Consider the following 19012-nt stretch of genomic DNA (forward strand, 5'->3'; position numbering starts at 1 on the left):
CTGAGTGCACGAGCGTACAGCGTCATTGGTTGCTATGACGGCGTGCACTTCATGCCGCTGTGCGCCGTGCGGTAATACACTCGTGTAGATCATACTTATGTATTACTGTGCGGTGGCACGAAGCGCACGGCATCATAGCAACCAGTGACGCCGTGCACTCGGCAGGCTGGGTTTTCAGGGACCGTGGTTTGTGAAAATCCATGTATGTGTGAATGAGGCCTTAGAGAGAGCAGAGCCTCTAGGTGTAATGGCAATGCCCCATGTTGCTCCTAGGGCTGCACGATATGGGAATTTTGTGATTGCGATTAGGGCCCTAAAAATTGCGATAACGATATGCGATACAATATCTTAAGGGAATTGTGCTAGAGGTCTATTTGCTTGGATTTTCAAGGCAAAAGCACATACAAATTACTGATAATGCTGAAATGTAGTTATGCTTAACTCCAGAACTGAAATGCACAGTGTTTTTCAAAATAAAACCTTTTACTAAATTAAATAACATATTTGCATTACTGCAAAAGTACAAAATACAAAACTTGCCATTTTCTTAATAGCACAGAACAGATAAACAGAATAAATAGAAGAACATTTGTTCCTTAAAATAACGACTTGCCTCCAGCCCCTCCTCCATCGCCGGCTGTGCAGCATAGCGGCCGGCGATACATCCGTGTCAGCCACGTAAAAAGTCAACCATCGCTTTTTGGGGGAAAAAGTTTGTCTTATAAAGCGAAAAATATGGTAATACAATTGCAGCATTTTTGGGTCGGCCAATTGGCGTTTGCGATATGGCGATTTATTGCGATTGCTTTGGCGATATATTGTGCAGGCCTAATTAAAACAATTTTCTAAGCTATGCGGACACATATGAACATGGGACCAACACCGATGCCTTCAGCTGCCAAGTGCACATGGAACAGGTCAGCCAGTGTCATAGGTACAAATCTGCTGACAGATGCCCTTTAAAGTGAAACCTGTGACATGTAAACTGTTGTGGGCAGCAAATTCTATGTGACCAATTTGCTCTAAAGACAATGACGAATCCACAGGCTTTCCCCTATAAAGCATGCTACCCAGGGTCTTGGTTCACTGGTGTTTGGTTTATAGAATCAGTATAAGTTAAAATAAGTCCAGAGGATGTGCTACTCAGTTTAACTGTCTCTGTACACGTGCTCATATATAGAAAAGGTTGTCAAACACGTGATCATCTCCTTAGTCATCTGTAGAATGCCCTTTGGCTTCAATAAATACAAAGCAGTTAAAAGTTAACTTGCTGAATCCCTTGTCTAGGAACTCTGACTTAAGTTTTGTTGCAGACAATTCTGCAACTGAAAATCTTTTCCATACATGGAGTTGTTTTTGCAGCATGTGCATGTATTTTCTTTTTTTTTTCACACCCCAATCAGATGCGTGGAACAGTCACAGAAATTTCTACACCAAAGCTTCCATGTTTGTATGGTGTAGATTTGTCTTTGATCTGCAGTAAGGGTACATTCACACGACACTGGGGAAAAAAGGCAGTTACAAAGGGACCGTTTTTAATGGCCATTTTTCAACCATTTGTGCATCCATTTTCTGCCTGTCAGTCCATTTTTAATGGCTGTTTTGCATCCGTTTTTTATGGTCATTAACCCCTTAAGGACCGGGCTCATTTTCACCTTAAGGACCAGGCCATTTTTTGCAAATATGACCAGTGTCACTTTAAGTGCTCATAACTTTAAAACTCTTTGACTTATCCAGGCCGTTCTGAGATTGTTTTTTCGTCACATATTGTACTTCATGACACTGGTAAAATGAAGTCAAAAAAATTTTTTTTTTTGCACAAAAAATACCTAATTTACCAAAAATTTGAAAAAAATTAGCAAATTTCAAAGTTTCAGTTTCTCTACTTCTGTAATACATAGTAATACCCCAAAAAATTGTGATGACTTTACATTCCCCATATGTCTACTTCATGTTTGAATTGTTTTGGGAATGATATTTTATTTTTTGGGGATGTTATAAGGCTTAGAAGTTTAGAAGCAAATCTTGAAATTTTTCAGAAATTTACAAAAACTCAATTTTTAGCGACCATTTCAGGTCTGAAGTCACTTTGCGAGGCTTACATAATAGAAACCACCCAAAAATGACCCCATCTAAGAAACTACACCCCTCAAGGTATTCAAAACTGATTTTGCATACATTGTTAACCCTTTAGGTGTTGCACAAGAGTTATTGGCAAATGGGGAGGAAATTTGAGAATTTCATATTTTTGTCAAATTTTTCATTTTAACCCATTTTTTTCACTAACAAAGCAAGGGTTAACAGCCAAACAAGATTGTATCTTTATTGCCCTGACTCTGCCGTTTACAGAAACACCCAATATGTGGCCGTAAACTACTGTACGGCCACACAGCGGGGCGTAGAGTGAAAGGTGCGCCGTTTGGTTTTTGGAAGGCTGATTTTTATGGACTGGTTTTTTGACACCATGTCCCATTTGAAGCCCCCTGATGCACCCCTAGAGGAGAAACTCCCTAAAAGTGACCCCATCTTAGAAACTACACCCCTCAAGGTATTCAAAACTGATTTTACATACGTCGTTAACCCTTTAGGTGTTGCACAAGAGTTATTGGCAAATGGGGATGAAATTTGAGAATTTCATTTTTTTGCCTAATTTTCAATTTTAACCCATTTTTTCCACTAACAAAGCAAGGGTTATCAGCCAAACAAGATTGTATCTTTATTTCCCTGACTCTGCCGTTTTGGCTGATTTTTATGGACTGGTTTTTTGACACCATGTCCCATTTGAAGCCCCCTGATGCACCCCTAGAGGAGAAACTCCCTAAAAGTGACCCCATCTAAGAAACTACACCCCTTAAGCTATTCAAAACTGATTTTACAAACTTTGTTAACCCTTTAGGTGTTGCACAAGATTTAATGGAAAATAGAGACACAATTTCAAAATTTCACATTTTTGGCAGATTTTCCATTTTAATATTTTTTTTCCAGTTACAAAGCAAGGGTTAACAGCCAAACAAAACTCAATATTTATGGCCCTTATTCTGTAGTTTACAGAAACACCCCATATGTGGTTGTAAACCGCTGTACGGGCACACGGCAGAGCGCAGAAGGAAAGGAATTCCATACGGTTTTTAGAAAGCCGGTTTTGCTGGACTGTTTTTTTTTTACACCATGTCCCATTTGAAGCCCCCCTGATGCACCCCTAGAGTAGAAACTCCAAAAAAGTGACTCCATTTTAGAAACTACGGGATAGGGTGGCAGTTTTGTTGGTACTAGTTTAGGGTACATATGATTTTTGGTTGCTCTATATTACACTTTTTGTGCAGCACTTTTTGTTATTTACAACATTCATCTGACAGGTTTTATCATGTGGTAATTTTATAGAGCAGGTTGTCACGGACGCGGCGATACCTAATATGTATACAATTTTTTTTATTTATGTAAGTTTTATACAATAACTTCATTTTTAAAACCAAAAAAATGTTTTAGTGTCTCCATAGTCTAAGAGCCATAGTTTTTTCAGTTTTTGGGCGATTATCTTGATTAGGGTATGATTTTTTGCGGGATGAGATGACGGTTTGATTGGTACTATTTTGGCGTACATGCAACTTTTTTGATCACTTTTATTACCTTTTTTGGGAAGTAAGGTGGGCAAAATTTCAATTTTCTCATAGTTTTTATTTTTTTATTTTTATGGCGTTCAACGTGCAGGGAAAGTAAAATGACCGTTTTATGGATCAGGTCGTTACGGACGCGGCGATACCTAATATGTGTAGTGTATTTTATTTTTTTAATTTTTATTCAGTGATAAATGTTTTTTTTTTTTTATCTTAACTTTTTTCACTTTTTTTTTACATTTTTGTGACCCAGACCCACTTGGTTCTTGAAGATCCAGTGGGTCTGATGTCTGTATAATACAGTACAGTACAATATATATTGTTCTGTACTGTATTTTACTTACACTGAACAGATCTATGCTTTTAGCACAGATCTGTTCAGCACCATGGACAGCAGGACGCCTGAGCAGGCGTCATGTTGCCATGGGAACCTTCCCCGTCTGCTCAGAACTTCGCAGACGGGGAAGCACGGGGCTGAGGGGGGCTCTCTGGGGGCTCTCTCCCTCTCCATCGGGGGGCTGCAAAGGCACAGCAGCCCCCCGATGGAGAGGGAGGGAGCTCCCTGACCGATGACAGTTAACTTTTTCCATACAGCGGTCCGTACGGACCGCGGTATGGAAAGGGTTAAACGGCTGACATCTTCACAGATGTCAGCCGTTTATACCAGGGTGCCAGCAATGTGCTGGCACCCTGGTATAACCACTAGAAGCCAACGATCATTCATGGGGAGGCGGGCGGGGGATCGCGATCCCGCCTGCCGCACCGCCCGCCTCCCGCAACGCCCCCACCGCATGCGACACAAATATTTATTTTAGCCACTCTAAAGTTTCTGATCCCCGCGGTCAGGGACCGCGGCGATCAGAAACTGCAAAAAGCGCAGCAAACCGCAGGTCTGAATTGACCTGCGGTTTGCTGCGATCGCCGATACGGGGGGGTCAAATGACCCCCCCCTGCATTGTTACGGGATGCCGGCTGAATGATTTCAGCCGAAATCCCGTTCCAATTAACCCCTGGGGCGCCGGAATACAGATTTTAAGTCAGGACGTACCGGTACGTCCTGGGTCCTTAAGGACTCGGGAAATAGGGCGTACCGGTACGTCCTGGGTCCTTAAGGGGTTAAAAATAGATGAATAAAATGTATATTTTTTTTAAACCCCTGCAGTTTACTTAATGTCCCCCATAGTGGTCCTCGGCTGTAATGATGTCCCCCATAGTGGTCCTCTGCTGTAATGATGTCCCCCATAGTGGTCCTCGGCTGTAATGATGTCCCCCATAGTGGTCCTCGGCTGTAATGATGTCCCCCATAGTGGTCCTCGGCTGTAATGATGTCCCCCATAGTGGTCCTCGGCTGTAATGATGTCCCCCATAGTGGTCCTCGGCTGTAATGATGTCCCCCATAGTGGTCCTCGGCTGTAATGTTTGTTTTTTAGCCGAGAAAAATAAAATTTACTTGCCTCATCCACTTGCGTGCGCAGTGGCGGTCGCTCCTCTCTTGGTTCTGAAGGACCTGCACTTAAGCATGAGGACATCGCCATACTTGAGAGCAGGTCCTTTAGAATCATAAGAGGAGCTACTGCCTCTGGGCATGTAAGTAGATGAGGTAAGTTATTTTAAACCCCTACAAGGCCATATTTCTCTAATGCACCCATTTTAATGGCTGCTAGACCGATGCACTCCTGTCTAACGGCCAATTTAAAAATGGTCCCATTGATTTCAAGGGACTCCATCTGGCTGTGAAAACATGTTCTATTTTTTGACCGCTGCTATTCACTGGTTGTTGGGGGGGGCCATTTGAATAACCTAGTGACTTCAATTTGTTCTAAAAATGGCCGTGTGTCGTGTGAATGTAACCTATGCCTTTTTAATTCATTTTCCCTAGTGTTATATTGTAGGGAAGAAGTGAACTTTGGATACATACAAAGTTAATAAAAAGAATTGCTATTATATTATTGTCCATATTGCTTCCTTTGCTGGCTGGATTTATTTTTCAATCACATTATACACTGCTCGTTTCCATCGTTATGACCACCCTGCAATCCAGCACCGGTGGTCTTGCTTGCACACTAAAGGAAAAAAAGCACTGGCTTCTCTGGTGGCTGGGACCATAAGAAAGCACATAGGCCGGCGTTTTTTCCTATAGTGTGCAAGCACGGCCAGCAATCCTGGATTGAAGGCTGATCGTAACCATGGAAATAAGACATTTATAATGTGATGGAAAAATGAGTCCAGCCAGCAAAGGCAAATTTTACATCCCATTGATGTGAAAACTGGATGCACAGAAAAATGCAACAGCGTTAGGGCTCTTTCACACTTGCGTTGTCCGGATCCGTCGTGCACTCCATTTGCCGGAGGTGCCCGCCGGATCCGTAACAACGCAAGTGAACTGAAAGCATTTGAAGACGGATCCGTCTTCAAAATGCGTTCAGTGTTACTATGGCAGCCAGGATGCTATTAAAGTCCTGGCTGCCATAGTAGTAGTGGGGAGCGGGGGAGCAGTATACTTAGTCCGTGCGGCTCCCGGGGCTCTCCAGAATGACGTCAGAGCGCCCCATGCGCATGGATGACGTGATCCATGCGACACGTCATCCATGAGCGTGGGGCGCCCTGACGTCACTCTGAAGCGCCCCGGGAGCCGCACGTACGGTAAGTATACTGCTCCCTCGCTCCCCACTACACTTTACCATGGCAAACAGGACTTTAGTGTCCTGGCAGCCATGGTAACCATTCAGAAAAGCTAAACGTCGGATCCGGTAATGCGCCGAAACGACGTTTAGCTTAAGGCCGGATCCGGATTAATGCCTTTCAATGGGCATTAATTCCGGATCCGGCCTTGCGGCAAGTGTTCAGGATTTTTGTGGCGGTATTTTCTCCGGCCAAAAAACGTTCCTTTCCGGAACTGAAGGCATCCTGATGCATCCTGAACGGATTTCTCTCCATTCAGAATGAATGGGGATAATCCTGATCAGGATTCTTCCGGCATAGAGCCCCGACGACGGAACTCTATGCCGGAACCCAACAATGCAAGTGTGAAAGAGCCCTTAAACTGTTAAATCTACTGCAGTTTCTTCTGCTCTGTGTCTCCTATCAAATACACACCTGGTTTAAGATTTCTATGCTGTGTGTGGTCTGCCTCTTTACCAGACTTTCTATTGAGGTACGCCTAATTGGTTGGCTTTTTGTTTGCAAGTGAGTAATCCTATCTAGCATACGGCAGGAGTCCTTAGGATTTACTGCTGGTGCACTCATGAGAATGCTAAAATTCAAACAGTCTCTGATCTTTGTGGTTACTTATCGGCGCTGCAGATCCACCAAGCGGCGTGGGTAAAGTTCGCTTCACAGTCAAAGTTCCAAAAGATGATGATCTCGCTGCCTATGAGCGTAGAATTCCAATCCCAGATTCTTATCCCAAATGCGCAGTTGTTTCACCTTGTAGCCAAACAATCGGTTTCCAGAGGCTGGTGCACTCACGTACACCTGCACCCTAGAGAGAAGTTATAACACAATAGTGAAGTTCCACCAGGTAATTCCGCATAAAGCAGTTTATTCTACTTACAAAATAGACATAAAAATTCAGCCTTCTAAAATCAAAGTATTCTCATCACAAAAAGTCCACCCGACCCGGGTTTCGCCAGTCCAGCTTTGTCAGGGGCGATGGTATCCTCTCTCACAGGTGCGGTATTTATTAGTCCTAGATCACATCCACGGACCGCCCATCTCTGCAAAAACCTTTTCTTTTTTGTTCCTCATACTCATAACGCCACAATCTTACTTCAAACAATAAATAAACATTGATTCCTAAAATCCACAAATGCTAGCGGTCTTTTGACATAAAAAATATAAATATTGCTCCTTCACTACTTCCCAGAGCGTATAATTCACACATTTCCAATAACCCTCCCCTTTCCATTCATAGAAAGGTCACATGGTTACGCTCCGATCACATGGTCCCCTAGAGCCAATCACAACCCACTATATTCTGTTCATTCTAAACTAACTTTAACAGGTATCCAATGACAGGTGAAACAACTGCTCATTTGGGATAAGAATCTGGGATTGGAATCCTACACTCATAGGCAGCGCGATCATCATCTTTTGGCACTCATGAGAATATTGAGTGGAATAAATGACACCAACACAGAAAATACACAAAGTATTAAGTGATATGGTCTTATTTTGTCTCATATTACATAATTTAAAATGGAGAAATTTGAACTCTTCTATACATCCCTCAAGCTCAGCCATGTCCCCCACTGTCCTATGGTAAGACATCTGACTGGAGCAGTACCCTCTGCCCTGTCAGCACTAGGACAAAATACTAAGCGCTGCCCCTTTAACCAGCCACAAGACAATGACATGATTCTGCAGACTGACAGGCAGTGGGGGCTACTCTGTATCTCTTGTAGGGCTGCAGCAAAAGATTTTAGCAATCAAGTATTCTACCGATTTTATTTTTACGATTTAATCGAGTACTCTACTCTAATAAGAAAAAATTAATAGACTGTCTTCCTTTTATAAAAACTCATCAGACCCCCTGTCATCAGTCCCTAACATCCTTCGTTTTCCCCTGTGCGATCAGCCCAAGTGCATCAGCTTCCCCATCCCCCAGTGCCATCAGCTCTCCCCTTTGTCATAGTCTCTGCTCCCCCTCCTGACACCCGGAGTGCACAGCGTCATTGGCCATAGTCTTGCCCCCACCCTCTCGGTGTCACCAACTTGCGTTTCCAGCAGGGGCGCCGCCGACACTCCATCATTCTGCGCTACTCTGGGCCGGACATCACACAGCGTGTCAGGTCTCGGCGTGTGTACGTCAGGAGGTCAGTGCAGCCGGGACCATGGACGTGCTGTGGAGTGTCCGGAGACCCCCTGCTGGAAAGGTGACTATTCTAAATGCATTGCGGGCTGGTGGGAGATCAGAGTGGGAGTTATAGCACTCCCGCTCCGTGGTCACATGACACAAACGAATCCTCTATGCAAAAAATTTGCATTGAGCATTTATTTTTTATTTTTTTGGTGGAATTACTCAATTTACTCATTTCGGTTTTAGTATTCCTTTTTTCTCATCTGATTTTTGCTCTTTCCAGGGACATGAAAAGTGTGCCTTGCTGCTTCTAGGGGAAACCCAGGACACTGGCCTTATCAATGCAACTAACAGCATGCTGCAAATGTAAGTCAGTACTCTTCTGTATGTGTACTTCACATCAAATAACTGTTCTTCCACGGCACTGCCATTCATAATTATATGTGGCTCTTGGCTGAGCTCAAAGTAACAAAATGGAAAAGAAGTTGGAAGGTAACTTGCAGAATATAGCCAAACATGATGATCTAGGTCGCTCATGGGCAGGACAGCGACATCATATAAGTAGACAAGTCAACATGAGAAATGAACGTTCCAACCGCTAAAACCAACTAAGTGAACAGTGGCCCATCTCGCTCTCCATCCAATCAGTATCTGGGTGATCTCTTTATGTAATATTGTTTCCAAATCGCCTATTACAGTGAAAAACAAAAAATGCAGATAACACTTTACCCCACAGATGGGACTTGAGCAGTTCACAACCTGAGTGTTAATTTTGTAATTATTTGAAATATACACGTATACGGTATATGATGCAATGTTTTATGTGTTGTTTTTCTGTTAGGCCGCTTCACATTGCTGCCCGAAATGGGCTTGCATCTGTTGTCCAAGCTTTGCTTACCAGAGGAGCTACTGTTTTGGCTGTGGATGAGGAAGGTGGTGAGACTTTTATTTCCTTATCCTTTGGGTTTCCTTTGTTTTAAACGCTCAACAAACAATTTGCAACTTGTGCTTTTGTGTCAAAAGAACTCATTGTGACAGATAAACGAAGACTGGAGTTTTCTACAATCCATTGCGCTTCTTGCATCAGTCTGTCTGAAGGAAATTCAAATCTATGCTAGTTACCAGCTGCTGTAAATTTGAACTATAATGTACGCCAGTTTCTTTAATTCTGATGGGTTATAGGAGGCCAAACCCCTTCCGTTCAGCCCCAAACACTTTCTATGCTTGCTGAAAGGTGGAGAGAAGTGAAGTGTCACAAATATGGCATGCCCCACAACTTGTGCATTTTTTACGCCACAATAGTGTTGTAAAAGCATTGATAAATGTGCAACACTGTGTAACTATGCTAATATCGTAACAAGTTTGACCAAAAAAATCATAATCCTCACACTCCCATGTGTAACAATAACAAATTTCACCTACGTCACTCTATTGAGGACAAATATCACCATTCTTATTCAAGAGGAGATCTCCATCCTTTAGCTGGTGTTGTGGCTAGCTTTATCCTTGGCACTTTGACAAAATTTCATTTTCCTGTCACTTCAGTAGAATTGGACTGAAGTAGTGCTGGCCTAGTCTCTGTAATGGCATATTGACGTACGGTGATATTTGCCATTAAACTGGTGACTGATATAAATCCTCTGTCTGTCTGCACAGTGCATCGCCAGTTTCAGTAGAAATGACCGCGGCACTTAATAAATCGTCCAGAACGTTTCATATATTTATAGTATTCATCCACTCACGAAAAAGGATGTTTTAGTTGTTTATTGACCTTCCTCCGCTACATGAGACTGTGGCTGGAAGGCATGGAGGCACTGGACCATACAGATGGTAGACATGAAGGGTTTAACATCATAATCGGGATGGACCAGAGATGCCCTTCCATAGGGATATATAGACATTACTGATGGCTGCAATGTCTGTGCGCCACATATGTTCAAAGCCAGTCAGCTTGGGCAGTTCCCTAGTAAACGCCTGTATTAATGAGGTGCAGGTAATGATTGGCTGTCTAGTAATGCCTCTCTACAGTTCATGTCCTGTAATGGTCTTTACTCGTGCCCCTTTCAGTTGCGAGGTGAGGACGACTCCATTATATTTTTCTGTTATTCTGTGTACTGTACAGATGTGAAGAAGCGCCTATCTTACATAGTGATTTATTACTGTCAAGAGAACAAATCAGGCTGCTGGTATAGCATGTAGATGTTGGCATTTTATTTACATGTTAGGTGTGATTTAATTATGTATGTACTGGTGAGTAACTGTTTGTTTGACACCCTTCTCTTTGTGTGTTTTTTTTGTTCTTTTTATTTTCTTGACAGCAGGTCACACCCCAGCCTTGGCCTGCGCTCCCAACAAAGACGTAGCAGATTGCTTGGCACTTATCCTATCCACCATGAAGCCTTTCCCACCAAAAGACGCCATCCTTCCCTTCAGCTTCAACCTCCTGAACAACTGCGGTATTGCTGCCAAGACTGCCCTCCCTAACGGCGGCAGCTGTCCCTACTCAAAGGATCGGCATGGTTCCATTGCCATGGATGGCTGCTACTCCGAGTAGCTACTCCCGCCTTGCGGGTTACCCAAAACCTTACTATAATTTATTTAGGTTAACGTGTGTGTATAGGGCACTTTAAAGGAGAACAAGACACATCATTTGCAGAGGTATCAACTGTGCCTGGGCTTTCTTCCTATTTTCACCTGCTCTCTTGAGCTGTCCTGGCTTGCACTGAAGCTTATGTAGTATTGTACCTTCTTTGTATTTAGGAAAGAGCCCAGGTCAGGTGGAATGGAGTTTGCCGATGGGGTACAGAATTAATGTGTGATTCTTTAATCGGCTACCATTGCTTCTTCACCGTCTTTGGAAGAGGAAGCCCTCTGTATCCATATTTTAAAAGGTTCACCCTGTGCAATTCATGTCTTTGCTGCTGTAAGATCCTGGAAGCCATTATACAGTTCAAGGGTCACCAGGCCTTAATATGTATTTCAAGGGCATCTTAAGATTTTATTTTTTTTAATTAATTTTTTTGGGGGGTTACAAGATGAAATGGCTATGTAGCACCTTATGTTTGTTTTTTAAGTCTCTAGGTCAGTAGCATTCTTTCCATTCATAATACTTTTAAAGCTGTTGCTCGATGGTTCTTGCCTAATGCCTAGCAAATGTTTGACATGGCAAAAATGCTTGCTATTCTCTTTATGCAAATTAGGTGCTGCAGTTAGCCAACTGATGGACCCCCAGATGACATTCCCACTATGCACTGCTGCAAAATCGCCCCCGCTTCCCCGTTCCCCCAGCTAGGCACTTTAGTGATCCTCTGTTCTAGTGCTTTATTCCTTTTCTGGTCTTCCCATCATCTGACTCCACTAGTTATATCTGCCATGCCATCAGTATTGGAATTATTTATATTAATCTTATAGGGACTGTGATATATTTATTTGCTGTCTGCAAGCCTGAATGATTTTGGCCGCAGATTATTGTTCCATCTGTTTTTTCCGGGATGCCTATTTCTGCAGTTCCTCTTCAGATAAATTTGCACTTGAATAACTCTTTTAACATAAGTGATGTACTATTAGGTGTGTTGGTTTATGTATGAGGTTATGAAATATTAGATGTTTACTGGAGCTTAGCTAATGTGAGTGTTTTGCATTTGTTTTATTATCGAAATGTAAGAACGGTGCTTTTTGTTATTTTTTTATGTATTTTAATCATGCAGTTTATTTTAGTATCCATATATATTAGACCTCATCCAAACCATTGTCGTGTATAATGCAATATGGCAAGGCAGATAGGCAACTTAGTGTCTTTATGTTTCCATGACTATTACTAAGTTATGTGGAAACATGGCATTAGCTAAATAATTCTTATTGTCTTTGCTTACACATCAAATTCTCACATGCTACATTTTTTTTTATCCTTCATGAATTTTTATCTACCAAAAAATAATTCCTATTCAGTTGTGTCAATTGGTTGGCAAAAAAGGCGAAAGGGATCAACTATTAAAAGCAGAAAAATGCAGGTGCTATTTATTTTAGGGCTTCTTATTTTTGGGGAGTTTAGGGCTTTTTTTCCCCCCCTTGCTCTTGAGTTAGTTTGGAGAGCTTTTTGTTATTTTTGCATGTCCTAATGCATTTCACCAGCAAAATAAACTCTTCAGGGGAAACATGGGATTAAGAGCCGCAGTTGGGTTATAAAATATCACAAAATAGGGTTTTACATGTTCAGCTGAACTAAAATATATATTACCGCAGTACAGGGCATCTGTTACATTTCAAAGCAAATAAGTTTAAACCTCTAAAATCTACTTACTAAGTGAATCATTATGCGTCATTATTAAATGATGTCCGTGTTAGACTTCTGCCATTTATATGCCTATAGGATCATGGGCTCAAATTTAACATATCTACTTACCCTTTGGTGTAATCAGGTTCTCCTATACAATTTTATATATATATATATTTATATATATATATATATATATATATATATATATATATATAATTTTTTTTTTTTTTTATTTTTTTTTTACGGAAATGGGTTTACTTGTTAATTAACAGTTGTGACCCAGCTATATGGTTTACAGGGATATAGTCTTTTTACAGGTTTAAGTAGTTGAACTTGTGGTGCATGTATTTACTGCTCTTTAGATTTAAGCAAGATAGGGCTGTGCTGGAGTGTATTTGGCGATTAATTGGATAACTAACACCAGTTTGCATAGAATAGACAGTAGCTCATGTCACAAGTCAGTTCCCCACAGCTCATCCCATTTTAAAATGTACTTTCTATACTGTTCAGAAAAGAAAAAAAAAAGACCCTTTTTGGGGAAAGTGCATAAAACATGTCTGGTTTCACACGGCTCCAATACAGCTGCATTTTAGTGTCCACCTGGAGCTCTGTTCACATCTAATTTTTCATCAGGAGTATTCCCCAGCATATAACTGAAGCAAGGCTCCACCATATGCTACTGGAAGACATACAAAAAAAAGTTATGCCAGTGCATGCCTCCCCCAACACAGGCAGAAATGACAGTCTTCTAAGCCTGCTCCTGGGAAATGGGAGCTTATGGTTGTATGGTGTATACACCAGGAACTGTCTTGTGGCATGGCAAACCTGTTCACATATGTGAACAGAGACTTAGAGCTGCAACAACTGGACCCCCGTGGTTCTTCTGATCCAGACACAGTACATTTTCCAACCATAGTGCAGGTGCTAAAACTAGCTGTGTGGAAAGGGCTACAAGCTGTAAATGCACTGCCCTGGTCCATTGTCCATCCAACGTTACAACTTACTGCCACATTCCTGTTTATTTGGTCTCTTTTATAGAACAGTAAGCCAAAGAAAGTAAACTTGCCTTCTACTTACCTATACACTCATATTCATGGAACCATTTGTATATAGGATATAGCTAATGTGATGGGTCCTTCCAGAGTTTACACTGACTATTTATACTGCACTTCTATAAGTTTAGAGACTAGGTGGTAAACATACTTGCAAAAGAAGGGCCTAGTGCAGTTTTAGGTTTTGTGGCAAATTCTTCCCCTCATGTTAAACTACCTGCATCATACGGGTATAGACTGTACATTTACCCAGACTGCACATAGAACAGATCTCTTGTTCAGAGCAACCGGTCTCGCACCTGAGACATTGTTCTCCCTGCTCGGCTTTATATTGGTAGTTTTGCTCCAGGTCTTTAAGCAAAGCCTCTTTTTTTTTTTCTAGGTTTTTACAACCTAGGGGTTAAAGAATCCTTTTTTTACATTCCCTTTCCTATTTTAAATAATTAAAAGGGTTATCCCACAAACACATTTATTACCTTTCCCCTGGAACACCAGTTCCTAAGGAACTTGAATGCAGCAGTGGCCACGCATTCAACCTACCGCTTTATTTAGTGCCCATGGGACTGACTGAGATGGCAAGCTCTGTATACATATATATCTGTTTCCATGGGCATTGAATGGAGAACTGTAGTGCTGTGTGGCCCAAGACCCCTGTTCTAGTGATCAGTGGGGGGTCCCAGCGACCATACATTTGTCATCTGTAATGTGGATTGGTCATAGATGTGTTTTGGGTTAAGCCCTTTCAGAACGTCATAGGGTTCAGGCCTTTTAAAGGGTTTATCCAGCTTCTATTACAAATGTGTGAGCCCCAGACAGATGTGTACGTTTACATTAAAAGAAAAAAAGTCTCTAGCTTCTTGCCTTTCCTTATCAATGCTGAGTCCTCCTTGCTCCTTTTGGTTCCCAGCATTTAAAGTTCTGGACAGGTTCATGTGTGCTGTTGTGGCCAGTCTCTAGCCTCGGTGGTGGTGTCCCCAAACGACACCTGACCTAGCAGTCATGTGCAGCCTTGGGACCTGTCACTGCTGAGCCAGTGGTGCACGTGAACCTGTCCAGAAGTTTGCACACCAGGAACCAGAGGAGCAGGACTGAACCCTCGGCAAAGGAATGGAGCAGTGCGTGGCTTTTTATGTTGTGTAGCGCTGTCCAGGGACCATGGAAAATTGTGATAGAAGCTGAAGGTCAACTTTTTGCCTTACTACGTCATTATTTCAAATACAATTAAGATTTGAAGATAAATGTGTAAATCCTGCTAAATTTGAAAATGGGGGTGGATTTCTCAATCATATTTCTAGATGGGTTATGGGTTCATGGCTTTTCAGGCTCCCAGCAAATAGTATCTACTGGAATGTATGGTGATGATGCCTTTTTCGGCATGCCTTCTTGCTACACTTGTCCTTTTGCACTTGTTAATTATGGCTTGCTTGTGCATGGCACTTTAGTGCATTCAGCCGGATGTGTTTAGAGTTGAATGCCTGCAAACCTACCAGTCCAAAGCACCAGCAGGGATGGCCTAGTCTGAAGAAAGAGTGGCTCTATGAATTAATATGGTAACCACTGTGCGAACATCTTCTAACTGTGACCTTTAAATGCACAAGACAGATGCCACACTGACATCCACCTTGAAGGAGCCTTAGGCTTTATTAGCATAGGAGACCCATGTGCATGGAGTCCTCACAGGTTTGTACTACGGAAGCTATTGGCGTTCTTTGTGCCGCCACGTAGTGCTACTGTGCAGAACTGTATTACGGAAATATTCTTTGGTAGAATTATTTTTTTGTTGTAAGACTAGATGGCAGAGAGCAATACTATGCCTATGCATGAAGCTTCAGGCTAGTTTCACACTAGCGTTAAAGGGGTATTGTCACCTTGCTAATTATATTTATAAAGTTGAATAATGGCAATAACATTTTTGGTAAAAACATTTATATTTACAGTTTAGAAGTTACTGCTGTTTTATTATCCCACTGGAGTCCGTTTCCCATAGTTATGGCCACTGCAGTAGTTCTCTAGCAGTGGCCGAGCTTGCGCAGTTCTTCCTCTCTGCTCCCTGCCTCGCCACCTTCGTCATTGTGCTAGACAGGATGACCACAGAGCCCTCCCTTCAACAGCCCGGCAAGTAACACAACTCCAGCCCCTCCACCACAGACGTTTAGCCAGAAGTAACTCAACTGCACAAGAAATACTGTCAGGTTATCTTGCTGCAGACGCTCATCAATGCTCTGCCCTGCTGTTAGGTTAGAAGAGAGAACTTCCGACTGTTTACACCTAACGGCAGGGCAGCTAAAGGATGAATGAGGGTCTGCAGCAAGAAAACCTGACAGCATTTCTTGTGCAGTTGATTTACTGCTAGCTAAACGTCTGTTTGTGAGAGTATACTAAGGAACTTCAGCTTCACATGATATGAGGGCGTGCATCTGATGAGGGCATGTCACGTGCTATACTAAAGTCCCGCCCGTAGCCAGAGAGATCTGAGGAGAAGGAGATAGATATAGGGAGTAAACTCACTGATGGCAAAACCCCTTTAAGACCTCTCCGGCTGGAGATGTCTGGATTTGGCATGGCGAAAGCTACTGCATCTCTGTCCGGCCTCATTCACTATAATGGGGGCCGGCGGAAATATCTGTCTGCAACTCTGCAAACATGCCATGAATCGACCAGACGAAAACTACTGCTTGCAGCGAATTTTTATCCGGCTGCAACCTGGCGATTTCTGCCGATTCTCATTATAGTGAATGGAGCCAGATGGAGATGCAGTAGTTTCTGGCAATGCAGGGTATACCCTGCCGGATCTCAAAACTAATTTGAAAAACAAGCCTGTGAGTTGGAGGAACCACAACCACCAAATAGGTATTGTTTAGTCATGAATGTTAAAGGGGTTATCATGCCAAAAGAACTTATCACCTATCCACACAATGGAGCAGTAGTGTGCATTTTAGCTCACTGTGTGGGACTATGAGTGCTGTCAGACCCCATAAAAGTGAGTGGACCAACGTGCACTGTTGCTCCATCCAGAGAGGGGACACCAGGACCCCTGGGTGTTCCAGCGGTTGGACCCCTAGCAATCTGACATTTATCTCCTATACTGTAGATGGGTGATGAGTACCTTTTATGGGATAAGTTCTTTAAGAAAGCACTACATTTAATAATGATGAAATTGGTATTCTCGTGGTCCCTATAAGTCAGCAATGTAGGGTTTGTTTTGTATTAGTACAGTGGTTGTGCCAGAACAAAAATGGATGGCTTTAACATTCTCTTTGGAACACCGAACGTTTTTTTTCACTTTTTATTCTTTTAATTTGTTTATGAAAATTTTGCTTTAAACATATTTTTTTTAGACTATTGAAGCATGTTGCTGAGCAATGTTACATTTGATTCTTTTTGTAAAAAAATAAATAAATCTGATAACATTATTAGACATCACCCCTGTAAAGAAGAAAGTCTGTATCTAGTAAAACACCTCCTCACAGAATTAGTTCATATTTTTTGCAACATTTTTTTTGCCCCACTATTGGGATCTATACACAGTTTTTACAAAATTACAGCGGAATCCGGCAATATGACCTTCCGTGAATTAGCAGATCAAAGGGCTTGTCTCGTGGACATTTATCATTTCCCTATGATATGCCATAAATGTCCAATAGGTGTGGGTCCGGACTCTGGGACCCACTCTTATTTCAAGAACATGTCCCCATTGCACACCACCAAGAATGTAGCACATGTGGCCCTCTCTATTCACTGCAATGGGATGTCTGAAAATGGCTACACATACTTGGGTATTTTCAGAAGTTAAATGTAAATGAATGGTGAAAGCTGCACTTGTGCGGCCACCTCTCTATTACCACCTCTGGGACCCACACCTTATGGCATATCTTGTGTCTAGGTGGGACAGCCCCTTTAATTCAAAGCCACATGCAGAAGTGGCATTTCTCCCCTCTCCTTAATGTGTTGAGCAGAGACTTTGCACTAAATGTAAAAAACGTTTGTGTGATTCAAAAGTAATGAATCCTTACATAGGAATTAAGGAATTAAAATTGATAGTGACATAATTCTGGAATCGTGGAAGCCTGCAAATGGCTTTTTTTTGTATTTGCTATGATACAACGTTTACTATTAAGAGAAACACACTGTAGTAAATCTTCACATTTCCCCTTTTATTTATTCCTTGTAAAAGTGTTACCACCTTCAGTCAACGCATATTACCTCAGTTTATGCTTGATGTTAAAACTTGAATGGCTATCCCCTCTCAGGGTCTACTGAGTTGGTCCAGTCACGCAGGCCAGTTTTCATTATACTTGCATTTAGTTTTCTGCACTTTTTATTTTCTTGCATATAATTTTCTATTGTGTGCCTTCTTAAAATGTAGCATATTCTATAGACTTCATTTTGAGCAGAGTGATAGGACCAGATGTGTACATGTCTGCAATGGGAATTTCCCGTCATTGGCTTTTGGCCTCGGAAAAAAAAAAAAAAAAATAGGGAAGACAGTATTTTCGGGCTGCCTGTAGCAATATCATGTGGCAAATACACATTTCGGGCTTTCACCTCTGTCAAAACATGTCGGGTCCAAAGATATTGAGAGATGGTGTTAAGGGCTAAGGTGTGTGTAGAGTTTGTGTTTTCTCTTGCATTGATTCCTTCACCCCAGATTTAGGCATTATTTTATTGTAAGCTTGTTTGAGTTTTTGTGTTTTGGAGTATTACTATGTACTTCAGTGGTTTTGCACAAGATGATGGGAGAATAAGTCATTTAATGTGTGGACTCTCGTCTCTTGCACTCTTAATGCTGCCTTTGTAGGATCTCCTATTCATTTCATGAGAGGAACACACAGTAGTAATTGTTCAATTACTTTGCAGTTTTCTTTGTTTGCATTTTCCATCTTTTGTCGCAGTGTGTATGGTGAGAGCTGGTGTGTGTGTGTTGCTTTATTTTTTATTTTTTCCTCCATTCTTGGGGCACCTTTTTCCGCATAATATGAAATTTAGACAATCAAGAGCTCTGTGAAAAGGGCTTTCGTTGATTTTAATTTTATTTAATTTTCTTTCTCCTTTTGGCCTGACTGTTCTAACCCCCTTTCTGCCCCTTCTCTCACTAGTGGGGGCATGTTGCAGCAGTTTGGCCTCCCTCCATTCTTCCTTAAAACATTTTAGCAGTTCTACCTGGTCTTGTTCTCCTTTAATGATGTTATAATGTGCATTGGCAGCACAGCTTGACAATTCTGAGTAATAATCTTGAGTGTTTATATTTTTTTGGGGGGTGGGGGTGCCGGGC

General features: G+C 41.9%; 1 protein-coding gene across 1 annotated transcript in view; it reads left to right on the forward strand.

Annotated features, from left to right (window-relative positions):
* The window catches only part of ANKRD52 (ankyrin repeat domain 52), a 78889-nt gene extending 67496 nt beyond the window's left edge, over positions 1–11393 (forward strand). The window contains exons 27-29 of the mRNA XM_040425555.1: positions 8696–8778; positions 9254–9345; positions 10731–11393. Of these exons, the coding sequence (XP_040281489.1) occupies positions 8696–8778; positions 9254–9345; positions 10731–10966 (411 nt within the window). The 3' untranslated portion in view covers positions 10967–11393. The remainder of the gene's footprint in view (positions 1–8695; positions 8779–9253; positions 9346–10730) is intronic.
* Positions 11394–19012: the final 7619 nt, after the last annotated feature.

This window comes from Bufo bufo, chromosome 3, assembly GCF_905171765.1.
Source record: "Bufo bufo chromosome 3, aBufBuf1.1, whole genome shotgun sequence".
NCBI classification, from domain to species: domain Eukaryota; kingdom Metazoa; phylum Chordata; class Amphibia; order Anura; family Bufonidae; genus Bufo; species Bufo bufo.